This window comes from Dermacentor variabilis, chromosome 3 (assembly GCF_050947875.1).
Source record: "Dermacentor variabilis isolate Ectoservices chromosome 3, ASM5094787v1, whole genome shotgun sequence".
Taxonomy (NCBI): Eukaryota; Metazoa; Arthropoda; class Arachnida; order Ixodida; family Ixodidae; genus Dermacentor; species Dermacentor variabilis.
Window position 1 is genome coordinate 229,721,704 of NC_134570.1, and position 13,626 is coordinate 229,735,329.

At 46.6% G+C, this 13,626-nt stretch overlaps 1 protein-coding gene across 5 annotated transcripts in view; it reads left to right on the top strand.

Annotated features, from left to right (window-relative positions):
• The window catches only part of Ube4B (Ubiquitination factor E4B), a 547,587-nt gene that overhangs the window by 99,061 nt on the left and 434,900 nt on the right, over nucleotides 1-13,626 (top strand). For all 5 annotated transcript variants that reach the window (XM_075686926.1, XM_075686927.1, XM_075686925.1 and 2 more), the window contains one exon: nucleotides 12,473-12,557. In XM_075686926.1, the coding sequence (XP_075543041.1) occupies nucleotides 12,473-12,557 (85 nt within the window). The remainder of the gene's footprint in view (nucleotides 1-12,472; nucleotides 12,558-13,626) is intronic.

Below are 13,626 nucleotides of genomic sequence, written 5' to 3' on the forward strand. Positions count from 1 at the left end.
TGAGCCAGTTTATGTTGCTGTGCTGAACGATTATTCTCTTCTTTCCCCTTTGACACAGAGGTAAACAGTGCTTCTCTGGAACTAAGAAATGTGTCAGCATAACAACACACACAGACCCACCATTTACGGGAATGCGACCGGCAGCATTTGGGAACGGTCACCAAAGTACCAATGTCACCAATGTTGGCACAGCGCTGAGTCGCTGCTTGCTGCTTATTGTGCGAAGTGAAGAGTAGTTATCAAATCGCTATAGGGCCACAACTGAACTATAAGAGCGGTTTCTTTCGTCCTGATTGGTTATCTTTTTAAGTTCAGGTCCATCAGTAGCGGGTGCACAAACACGACGGGGTCAGGCGTAACGCAACCTTCGCTAAACCGGGTTAACATTGATTCAAACTTCACATGCACGGCTTGAGAGGACTAAAGCTTGTGCATTTCAACTTTGAATGCGTGTTGACACATTTTGACTGTGAATAATTATATTTAAAAGTGAATTAGCTGCAGCTATCACATTGTCGCTTCAGCGGCTGATCGCGTAGGATCCCGTCAAGCTATCAAGGTCGGCACACTGATTTTGTCAGTGCGGTCGACAAGAAAACTCGTCGCGCTGTATGACTACTCATACCCATCGGTTGCATTGTTGTTGCCCTATTATGATCAGATATTCTCAATGACACATAGCTGAATGTACGGTGTCGGCGTCTTGTCGATCTCGTATCGACCCAGTGTTACCACGCCTTAAATGAGTACATGAAGTCAGGCACGCGCTGCCACCACCAGCAACAGTGAGCCGACGCTGCAAGAAGTCTGCGCCAGCAACATGTTTTTGAAGTGTTGCCCAAGTGTAATGCAGCGGTTTATTGATAAATTTGACAGCCGTCAATGCAAGGTGGCAACTACGTAGTTCACAATGCAGTCCGGACGAAGTCTTGGCCTTTTTCTGTTTTAAAGTGGAGTTGCAGTCTTACACTACGCACGTCTTCGACACTGCACCGACGTCGAGCTACCAGTAGAGTTTCAACATGGTACACGGCACAAGTGTTTGCTGCAGTAAGTGTCCGTGTGCTTTTTTTTCCCTGGGGTACTTACCCCCGATATCATGCCGCGCGGCCGCGCACATGTCCTTTCCAAAGCGTTTTGTGACTAGTCCACTAGGGCAGGGCGCATGCACCGTCGCGCTGTCAAAAAGGCAAATTGATAGTGTCGTGCTGCTAGCGCCATCTACTGCTGTGAACAGGAGGGGTAGTATGAGGGCAGGGCTGGGGGAGTTTTGGACGAAGCAATAAGGCACTTGTTTTGTGTTCACTGTGAGCTCGGGTCTCGGCTCCACTTCTTTCGGCTATACATGTGACAGTAATAGTGGCAGGTATAAACTCTTGTAGGCAATCTTTTTGCCCCGTCTTGACATCGTTCAAGGGCAACGTAGCAATGCAAACTTAAAGCTCAGTTGGCATGGAGAATGCTGTCAATAAGGGAATTTTTTTTTTATTTGAAACATTTTGAGTTGGGTGCAGTATACATGCATACAGTGATCTCTGAAGTTCTGGCTAAAGGCGTCAGTTTGCCTTACTGGGTGGCATCACCCACATATGTTTCTCACTGTGCCCATTGACGATTGAAAAGTGTGTACTAAATGCAAAGTACAAAAGTGTGTACTAAATACAATATGCAATAGTGTGTATAAAATACAGTTAAACCTCAATATAATGAAGTTGGTAAAATCAGCAATTTACTTCGTTATAGCAAAATTTAGTTGTGCCGAAATTCGACCTTTTATGCAAATAAGTATATTTGCTGATCAAATTTTCTTACATAGGAAGGTGCGGCAGAATTTTTGAAATTATCGGGCAATCAAAAAAAGCAAATTTGAATGAGAAGACAATTTTGATAAATATGGGAGTCGGCGAAGAATGATAAGGTTTCATGCCACGTACATTGACGATATCTTCTTTGCGCTACAATTTAAGTGACGCCAGCCACGCTTTCACGTGCACGCCACCCCCGCGACTGATTGCGTCGCCCGCACTGCGGCGATGCTATCGGGAAAAACGCTGACAGCAGGGAGCGAATGCTTCATCTACCTGTCCCTCCAACGGGACGCCGGAAGCATGTTTCTATTTACGCCAAAGCCCAGTCCTCGACCGCTGCGCCACTATATGCTGATTGCGCCACGGCAAGCGCCCTAGATCTTTGTAGGTACTTGGTGGGACTAGAGAGATGTTACGCCTGGGCGCACAATCTGCTCGCCCAGCTGTCACTAACCAAAAATAGGTTTTCAAAACATGCCACCTAGACTATTCCAAAATAAGCGTTGTGTGCGGAAGCTGAAGTAACACTTGACGAAATTTTTCAGACTGGATAAGGGGATAAATGGGATGTAATAAGAAGTTGGTCGTGGTGTGCGAGGCACTTCGATCTACAAAAGCTGGGATAATCGTGGGGCATGGAGGGTTTCTTGCACCATGAGCGACATCATCGCTTCTAAGCGGCCTTTCCTTTTTGACATCGCTATCGCTCTTCCAGCCAAAATAGCAAGGCGCTGCCGCCACACACGACGCAGATTAAACAGAGTATCGCGCGACGTCCAGGAACAAAAAAAATAAATATCATGCAGAAACTCCTCTGGGAGTTAGTAGACTAAGTATGCTTACGTTATGCGTAAGTATGCGTAAGCATTATGCCACTTGCTCATCTCCACGCAGCCCAGTGTCATTACTAATAGAAAGGTTTATCTTGTCCGGTATTCGGGTAGCCGCATGCAGGAGATGTAAACAGGAGCGATTGGAGCATGGTGCCGTCACCTGGTGGTGCAAAGCTCAGACAAAAACAGCTAATATTTCAGTAACCAAGTGTATTTTACTTTGCTGCGTGTGTAAATTTTTTGCAGCGACACGGATTACGCCAGTGCCGAAAATTTACACCAGCAGCGAAGTAGAATATGCTTGCTTAATGTAATATCAGCTGTTTTTTGTCTCTTTGAGCTCTGCGCCACTAGGTGGCTGCACCATGCAGAGCATTCACGTTTACGCCTCTGCCCCAACGCCCCGCCCCGCCTTTGTTTAGACAAGCACCGGACAAGCTAAACCTTTCTAATGTTATGAAACTTGATTAGGCCAGTACTAAGGACAGCCCAGTGGCGGCACGAACTGGTGCCGCCAGTTGCTGGCGGCACCAGTTTGTTGCTGGTGGCTGGTGGCAGTTGCTGGCGGCGCAACTGTCGAGCACTGGGCTAGAAATAGAAACGCGCCTCGGCACGCCCACTCTTTGCAAATGCCGCAGATTATCTCTAAAGCAGGGTGCGCGACGGCCAGGGTGTCTACCAACCGGGAAAACCGTAAATTCTCAGGGATTTTGAATAGTCTGGAAATACTCAGGGAAAACTCGGCGAATTTGTTCTTCTATCAGGGAAAATGAGCAGTAATTTTATTGAAAGGGAACGAAAGGCGCCGTAATACTGGCTCGAGTAGCGGGGAGAAATCGTAACGAATCGTCTTTGACGCAGTGTCAGCTGAAGGAGTTGCCAGTGTACAGTCGCGGCCACTGGATTAAAAAAAAAAGAAAAAAAAAAAAGAGGTGCGGCCTGCGACGCCAGGCGGGCTGCAGTGGGAGCGAATGTCTGAGCCGTAGTTGCATTCTTTGCCGCTTGGTTGGGCCGAACGGCGCTAGCTCTTGGAGTTACTGTATATGCTACCAAAGGCAGCATATACCCTTTTGTAGCTCTTGGTAGCTCTTGAGGACGGGACACGTCGGTTTCTACGGGCGACGGCGTTTCAAGCGCGGTCCTCACGCATTTTCTGTGCCGATCCCAGAGAACAAGTCACCGACTGCTGGCGCCGGGGCGGATCACAGCGTTTTCGATGCATGCGGCAGGCCGCAGATTTTTAAATTTTTTTTTCATATCCAGCGGCCGTGGTACAGTCAACGACCGACTTTCCGGACGCCCGATAATCCGGACGGCTTCGCGGCACCACCACGTATCCTCTAGGGTCAATCTATAAGAACGTCTGGAATTTCAGACGCAAGACCTTTCGCCGTCCGTTTTTCCGGACTTTCTGCCGTGGCCGCAGACCCGAAACGGCAATAATCAAAACCATCCGCCGCAATTTTGATTACCTCGCCGCCTCGAACCGGCGCTCGCACGATCCGCTGGCAGCCGTAGTAGCCACCACTGCGGAGTTCACTGTTTAGCTGCGGCAACGCTAGGCCTACCTACTTTGAGGTTCGCTATTAATGTTCTTGCCATTCAGTGCCGTGTTTTTCATTGAAATACTTAGCTGCTGTCAGCGATGGCAGCGACTCCGCCTTTGTGGTCCTCGCGATTGGCTTCGAAACTTGGAAAGTACGGCGCGTTGCATAATGCCGGTTTCCGAAAGTCACCTTCACCTCTGTACAGAAGTGTTACGTGGTGAAGCATACGCAAGAGTATTGCGGTGAAGCTTAATTAGTGTGGGAAGGGGCAATGATCTCGGGACTCAGTTCCTTAATTATACATGCGTCCACCCGCCATCTCCTGTCACAGTACGAGCAGCGATATGCCTAATAAGTGTACTGGCAGGCCTCCAGAGCATTTTCGAACGTTCCTGTGGCGATTTGAGCCTTTAAAGGCAGTTAGACATGCATTAATTTTTTTTTCGGACTGTACGATTTTTCGGATGTTTCTGCAGTCCTTAGGAAGCCCGAAAAATCTGACGTTGATTGTACAACTGACCAAGAAGATGCTTCAAATGGTCTGTGGGGCGAACGTGCAGCAGAACAAGGGGACGAGAACAGAAAGGACCGTCGCATTGAGGAATGATCGGGAAAAGTGTTGGCTGGCGCTGAAATACAGGTGTTACTCATCCAAACCAAAATAAACTCTTTAAAGCAGTGCACAGGCTGGGAGTATGTCAGGAGTCTCAGGACAGTTGAGGTTGACTTACCAGCTGTTTAGAGAAAATCTCACTTGTGACAAAGTTCGGGCCTCATACCAATGAGCTTGCTATCAGTTGATAGAAGTAGCTCATATTCGAAAATATTTGCTTCTGTAAGTATTACTTCTTTATTCATACTTGAGAATGTTTTACTTGATTTGCAATGGGTTTTACAATTTTTTCGAAGACATTTTATTCGCTGTGCATTTTAATAACCCCTCCTATCGGTTCTCCTTTTAATTAAAATGAACACTACTCCTTGCTATTCAAACAGGATTAAGTTTTTTTTTAAATTTTTTCACATGCTTACTAGAGAGTGACAGCATCGAGCAACGTGGCGTTAGCCCATCTTGACAAAAAAGTTTTGCATGACTTAGGCAGTCTTGCAAAGGCCCTCAGAGAAAACCTGGAAAACTCTGGGAATTTAGAAATGTGAACTTGGTAGACACCCTGGACTACGTGTGCGCTTACAGCCATGCACAGCCATGCGCACCAACTTACCCACCACTCTCCCCGCCCCCTCGCACATGCTTAATTGTGTTACTGCGAGCTCACTTCCCTCCCTTTTTTTCTGTGCTCGTGTAGGGAAGCAGCACTCTTGAAGCCACCATCTTTCTTGTCGTACCCTCGCACACTCACACCTAAGGCACACAGTGCATGGGCGGCGATAGGATCTTATTGCAGTTGTACTTTATAAGGAAAATGATGTGGCTCCACTTCGGTGGTCACTCGTATTCCGCGGTACGCTATTTGAGAGTTGCGTTTGCAAGCAACCGCTTGTGATTCGATCATTTGACTATCTGTGTCTGCAGAAGTTTCCCTTTATAATCTCAGGTTTCTTTACCGGCGGCAAAGAAATTTCGTTATATTGAAATCGCATACAAACACACTTTAGAAAAGTGTGTTGTCCTACCCACAAAATAATTAAAAGCGCAAGTCAGAGGCTGCCCAGCAAAATTGTCCTTCAGCGCCTTTATTGGTACAAGCCGACATATCTGCACTCAGTTCCTCCAGTAGCAAGAAAAAGCTTTTTAATAAAGGGCTAATTTGAGGGTATGAAGTTTGCATTCTGTAGTTTGTGTGAGCTCACAGGGTTAGAATGTTGTTTTGTCTGAAATTACTTTTAGCATAGCTTTCTTTTTCAGCCAATTGTCTCTCGTAGTACGAGCGACAAAGCACAGTAGTATGGGCGGAGTCGTGCCATCTTTAGCAGGGTGCCATCAACCTTATGTAGTGTGATAGGGGCCAGTGCAAGTTCTTTAGCAAGGTTATTGACTTTGCACAGTATATCTACTTTCTTTGGTGCAGGCTATGCCATGAATTTCATGATTTTTACGGTGTCAGTACTGTCCCAGATCCTTGCAAAGTTTGTTTTTCTTTGCTGACGTCCAACCTCTCAGTGATGGCCAGTCATTTTTGGAGCAACGCCAACTGTTTTATGATAAAGTTTCTAGACTAAATCATAATTTTTTTATCGGACAAAGGTTGCACGGAAGATTCGATGCCGTAAACAGTAGTTTTTAATGCCAGGAGCTGCTGTACATTTGAAATACCAGCAAGATGCTGAAAGCAAAATTCTGCTCGCTGGAAAGAAGTCCCAAGTGAAGTGTTTCGAATGAACGGGTCTAGTTTCAGTCGTCATCTTTTGCCCAATGGGAAGTTTCTTATTCAAGTTGCTCTCCAATGTGCGTCATCTGCTTCTTTCGTGAAAAGATGAAATCATACATTGCTGTCTTTCCACCACGATGACAAGCATAATGGTACACATGTCTTTCGACATCTGTATTTTGGCATTTTCGGGCTTGTGTGCGGCGACATCATGATGATTTGAGAACTACGAGGCATTCAGTGCATGCTGGGATAGGAGGCCCTCTTTCGCTTCAAACTTGAACTTGGATGTGCTGTTTCTCAGCCTGGCCGCTAGGGGGTGAGCATTTGGTTGTAGTCGCTAATAGGCCGTTCTTGTATACATGTAAACGCTGCTAAGTTTCATTCTGTCAAGAATGGCAGGTGCTGAATATTGTCACATTGTAGTGACAGTGAAGGACAGTAGTGTAACTGTGAATCACGAGACCCTTTATTGGGTGAACTTGTGCCCACAAACACAAGCTACACTCAAAGTACAACAATAGCGGCGAGCACAGTTGGCAATAGTCGAAATCTTATCTGCCAGTAAAGCATGTTGGCTTTTATACATGACTTGTTGAAGGTCTCAGCATAATCACTGGTGCCTGCGAGATTTGCAGAAACTACTACACAACTCGTGTCACGCATGCAATCTGATTACACGAGGTTCGCCGAGAAGATACGCAACAGATAGAATCAACAATAACATTCAAGTAAGTTCCAATCCTGCAGGTGCATTGTGCACTGAGCAGTTAAGTTGTTAGCGGGGAAAATTCACTCCCTGAGAAAAAGATAAATAAGTACATATGCCAATATATATTGTATATCGTAAGAACCCGCATATACCTTATTTACTCTCATATGATCACACTTTTTTGTTTAAAAAAGTTGACGCAAATTCGGGGGTGCGATCATTACGCGGGTTAAATTTCCCGCAAGAAGAAAAAAAAATTTTTTTTTCATTCCGGTTTGTATGGGATGACAACAGGTCAACAAATAAGCGGTGGCCGCTGTATGTAGTGTGGGACACCAAAACAAAAATAGCGGCCGGCAGAGCCAGCCGAACACGCTGAATGCAATTTTTTTTCTTCTCGTGAGTACATTACATGGATTGAAACAGTTTCTTCCGTATCAGTAATGAATAACATCGTTAATATTGACAAGTCTGCGGCAATAACGTAGCCATGTCCACTTTGAGGGGACAGAAACTGATTGGCGTGCTTAGCTGCCAGTGAGATAGAAACACATGGTGGGCATGCTGCGGAAACTGCGGTATTTGTCTTTGCTACTATCCTAATACAGCACGTTTTCGCTAAGGGTGGGCAAATATCTTAGCTGTGTTACAAGCGGCGGCATGTGAATAGGGTACACTTCTAACGTATCAGTGTAAACATGGCTGCTATCATTGCTGCTCGTGATTTGTTGCGTGCCCACGATTGCAGACGAGAAGAATCGAAAGGTGCCTTTGTTGTTGTTGTTGACCACAACCATTATAAAGCCTGCCTACATACAATAAAGGCAAGCTTGGTAGAACCCCTTTTTTTTGTCATGGAAGTGTGTAAAGTGATGAAAGGGGTGAAATTGGGGCATCTGCTTAAGAATGGTGTGTGCAGAATGCTTGGTTTGTCTTCAAGTGTAGTTCGCGTAGCATTCGACAGATGGTAAGCGCGATCGCTATTAGCTAGACTTGGCAAGTTCGGGGTGCGATCATTGCACAGGAAATTAAAAAGAATTTTGATGACAAAATTCAGGGGTGGGATCATTATGCGAGTGCGATCATTATGCGAGTAAATACGGTAATACGAACGCGCACATAGTACGAAGTGAAAATTTTGGGACTCGAAATGGAAAAAAAGAAGTTTTATCCACGATTAATACGAGTTTGAAAAACTCGAGGAAAACATTTATTTAAATTGCACTCCACACTTCAATCGTTGTCTTCCTCAGCTCCGCTCTCCTCGGATAGTTCCTTGTCGGACATATCTTCCCAGGAGTACTCATCCTCTCTGCCATCGAGAGCGTTCGAGATGCTGCACTTCTTGAATGTGTGACGCACAAGGTTCTCTGGTATGCTGGCCCATGCATCCACAATCCACTTGCATAGCATGGCTGGCAAAGCCCGCTTCAGCTGTCCGGTCGGTGTCACTGCAGGCTCACCTGAGCACATCCAATCAGCGTAACACCGCTTGACCACGTCCTTGAACGGCTTGTTCATGCAAACATCTAAAAGCTGCAGCTGAGATGTAATCCCACACGGGATAACGATGAGTTCAGTGTCGGATTCGCGAAACAGCCTCTTCAGTAAGTCGGTCAAATGGCAACTAAATGCGTCCAGCATAAGGATGGATAGGAAAGACAACACTGCGCCGGGCCGCCTAGACCTTATCTAGTTGAGCACAAGATCCTCGTTCATCCAGCCTTTCTCATGGCATCTCACGACCACATCTTTTGGCAGCTCCTCACCTTTAGGCACTGTCTTGCGCTTGAAGACGATATAGGGCGGAAGCTTGTGTCCGTCTGCCATGCACGGCAGCATGATGGTAACTCGCATTTTCTGGTTGCCAGTGGACCGGACATAAACTTGTTTAGAGCCCTTTTCATGCATGGTGAGAGGCAATGGCATCTCCAGATGTACTGGCATTTGGTCAGCATTGCCGATTTGCCCTAGCTGGAAGTTCTTGTACTTGCGCAGCAAAATAACGTGGCACTGGAAAGCCATAAGCAGCTCTTCGAACCATTTGGGCAGCTTTTACGAAATCAAAGTTCAGCGGCGTAAGGAAAATCCAGCACGGAACATGTAGCGATAAATCCAGTGCTTGCTTGCTTTGAAAGCAGAGCTCACTAGCCGTTTTTCTCTTGCAAGCTCCTTACCTTTTGCCTGCATAAGCTCCACGCTCGCAGCTAGATGCGTGGCCCGCTATTGGCGTACGAACTCTGTCAGGGCAAGTTTGATTTCCGGGAATGTCCTACTGTTCGGGCTGCGAAAGCTTCTTCGGGTTCCGCTGCAGGTGAAAAGGGCTTCCTTCTGTCGCCGCCATCCGCGAATGTTTGTCTCATTGATGCCAAACTGCCTCCCGGCCGCACTGTTGTTGATGTCCTGTGCGGCTAAAATAACCTTTCTCTTGAAAGCAGCCAAGTACTGTTTTCGTAGTCCGGACATCTTGGTCCTTCAATGCGGAATAAAAAAGATGCACCTCGCGAAGCATGGTTTCCACGCGTGCTGCCAAGGTGCGCACTCAACAATGGGCTTCTTCGATTTTCCACTTCTGGCTACCCGCGAGCTGCCAGAGCCAGCCAAAGCGTCTTCGCTTTTCTCGGGTTGCTTCGCCCACCGTGCTACGCACTTCCGCCGGGCGTTCGTTTTGCTCGCGCTGGACGGTTCTGGCTACCGGCGGGCTGCCAGAAACTGCCAGGACGATTTTGGTCTGGCTGCTCTCTGGAAGTTCTCTGGCTAGCAGACGACTAAAAGAGGCGATGGGCGCTTGCCGCCATCTTTGAGGGGACTTCACGGATTGCAACGCGGGCGCTTGAGGACTTAAATTTACCTCGCTTAGGCAACTGTCTACGGTCGTCTTTGGGTTTCCTTACTTCTAGCGTTATCTTTTTTAGGTGCTTACGCTCCATTCTGCATTGCGAAGCGGTGTGATACGAGCAGTGGTGAACCGTTTGAAACTTTCGTGTGTGTATGTGTGTGTGTACCCTAAAGGCTTCTTCGCGGCGGTGATCAGAGCGCTGCGCTCTCATGCGTGCATGTTATCTGCATCGTGTTCCACACAAGTTGTAGACGCTCATTCACACATTGTGGTACATTTTGGGATCGCCTTTCTCTGGTGGCGTTTGTTTTCACGTATCTGGCGTATGTATATATCTATTTTTTCTGCAGTTAGCGAAGGCTTTGCAGCTAGCCTGTGTTCGCTCCGTCTCTCCGTCGTATGCTTAGGTGGCAGCTCGAAACTGATAAGTGTGTGACTGCAGGCCGTTGACCTAAGAATGCACTGATTGCACTCGGTACATTAGACACACGTACATTGGCTTATTGCTCTCATGATCGCGACCAATGTTTGAAACGTTTCACTGGTCACAGGTGGCATGCATTTTCATGCTCCAGCCGTGTTCCCAGCTCCTTAGGGTCATAATGACAAGCACAATCAGACACAACAAATTTTCTGAAATCGAAGCCTAAGCAGGTCGGCACGAAATTTCATGCGTATGAGACCTACCCAATGTCTTGTGCTGACACAACGCCAACTCATCAATGTCAGCGACGTGATTGCTGCGAGCAGGGATCCTCAGGCTATTGCTTCGAGTATACAATTACTTATGCACGATTTCGCGTCTTCTCATCTGCTGCGTCGGAGGCCATCTGTTGCTCTGCGCAAGATAAGGTTGGCCCAGTGCGCGTTCTGCACCTAGTTGCGCGAAAGTGATCGTACCCCTGAATGCAACTGTATATTTTCAAGCTGGCAACGCATAAATGGGCCGACTATGCCGAGTGCGCGCCGGCCTCGCCGGGCGCTGTCATGCTGGCAGCATGTTTACATTTGGCCAGCTGTCCCGGCGTTCGATTTTGCAAACTTCGGGCAGGTTCGGGTTGTCTTGGGATCCCAGCCCACATGACTTCCTATCAGAAACGGAACTACCTGGCTGCCATCTGGCTGCCAGCGGGCTGCCAGAACTCCGAAAATCGAAGAGGCCCAATAAAGAAACAATGCTGTAGTCATGCAGCAATAACGAAACCAAACCGTAGCCACGCAGCAATAAGGAAGCCAAGCCGTAGCCACGCAGCAATAATGAAGTCAAGCCATAGCCACGCAGAAATAATGAAACCAAAACTTCTAGCCCAAATTTCTGACTAAAATTTTTGTTCGGATCCGCATTTAGTACGGAGCGAAAATTTGGGATGCTAACAATAGGAAAAAACCTCGTATTGTAGCGGGCTTTTAGGGTAACTGCATATTTGTAATCGGCACACGAGATTGAATATTTCCTGAAAACTTCCTCTCTAATGTCAATAACAACATTGTTTTTTTTTTCAGGCAACCATGGTCTCCTGCTAAAGAAAATATTCAGTATTCAATTTGATATTTAAAGCTATAATTATTGGAATACGATTAGAAAATGTTACTATTTGGACACCCTTATTTATTTACTCATTTGAGGCTCTTTGAGGTGTTGCAGCAGAGCAAGAACAATTTTCACTTGGCAACAAAAGAGGCATTATGTACAATTCAAGAAGTAGTGGAGAAGACCAGTGCCTTGTAAACAGCGCATTGCTGGTCCCCACATTTTCTAAATGCTGTGCTGCACTTTAAGGGTATAATTTTAACAATGCTACATCGGATGCATAATGAAAAATGCTGCATTTCAGAGATGGAGGTTAATCCAGGATGACAGGAACATGTGTATGAGGAGGGCAGTTTGCAACATTAGTAAGATTTCTCCATAACGGTTGCTTGCTTTACTGCATCGGGAGAGTGGCCTGAGACACAGCACATTCAAAGCTCCTGAATGCTGCTTTAGGGGCACCATGTTTGCAATAAAATGTGGTGCTTTCACTGATTTTAGTAGAGGGTGCCTAGACTACCTTGAGCTCATATTCTAGTTTTTTGACACAGCGGTTGCGTAGACTCAGCACTTTTCCGCTACATGCAATTGCCAGCACATCATGAGCAAAACACACTGCACACTTATGCACAACGCCCAAGTTATATGGTGAGGAAGAGTATCGGGACTGACATTCCACATACAAATGATATCTCTGGTGACATCACACATGCATGTTGGCGTCACAATATATGAGGAAGGAACTTGGGGAGAGTATTCATAGCTTTCCCATTTGCATGAAATATGATAATCACAGCATTCTATACACAATGCACATGTAAGTGTCCTGTTGGCATGACGCATAGGTTTGAGGCATCATGTCTGTGTTCCAGGGTGGACGAGGGTCGCAGGCATGTGCTCGAGTACCTGCTCTCCTGCTACTACCGTGCAGGCCTCCAGGAGAGGACCAACCCTCAGGTAAGTTTTGACTCAAGGGCCCGTTCATTGAAAAGGTGAAAAACAAGTAGTCACTTGTCAAGTGGCCGTAATATCACAGCATGTTCATAAAAGCAAGCTACATGCAGCAATGAACACAGAGCAGATGCATAATGACGGTCAACCACAATTAACGAGTTACCGGTTTTATGCATTTACAGAAGAACATTTCACTTTTTACTTTCAGGGACATTGAGGCATTTAGAAAGAAGTGCCCTATTTTCCGGCATATGATGATTTTTCTTTTTCTGAAATTTTCGTTGGTGCATCCTGTACACTGGTGCGACTTATCTGTGGCTCTTTCTTTCTTTTTTGGAAAAAACTGCCATCAAAATCTGATTGGTTCCTATGGACTCCCAAAACGTTGACCTCAAGCAGTTGCTGCAGGTTGCATACGTGCTATGTAGGTACCAATTTCTTTTCGGGATCGAGTTGCCGAGCGCAGTAGGAGGACGGAGCAGCGACACTCTAAAAACAGTTGCACTCTTTGGAGTGTATGTTTGCCACACAACAATAATCGTTATCTGCCTTGCTTGCATTTCTTTCTTGAAAACACTTCGCGCATTACTTTCCTGTCGAGAAAGCTCTTTCATGCTATATCGTGCATGCCGTTCGGGACTTGGAAGTACTGATCTCGCAGCATTAAAGAACGGAAATGCAGGCAAGACAGATGACGATTATTGTTGCGTGGCAAATATACACCCCAAAGAATGCAACTGTTTTTAGAGTGAACGCAAGCAGTGGCAAGCCGCGAGTCGACAGACTTCGAAGTTGTTGCATCTGCAGATAGCTTTCAAGATACGGTGCATAAACGGCGCGCCGCTGCTCAAACTGCGTAGTTGCTACCAGAGTACATCCCGTGCTGCCGCCTTCCCACTTTCCACCCTTGTGTGCGATTCAGCTTGCCGTTGCACGCACATACAGCATACACGGCACGTGGGGACAACTTCAAACAGTATACATCGCAGCGACCACGATGGCAGAAATGTGCCTGGAGTGTCCACATCATTGCTTGTACGTAAGCCGCGTTCATGAAGAGAAACGTCACTGT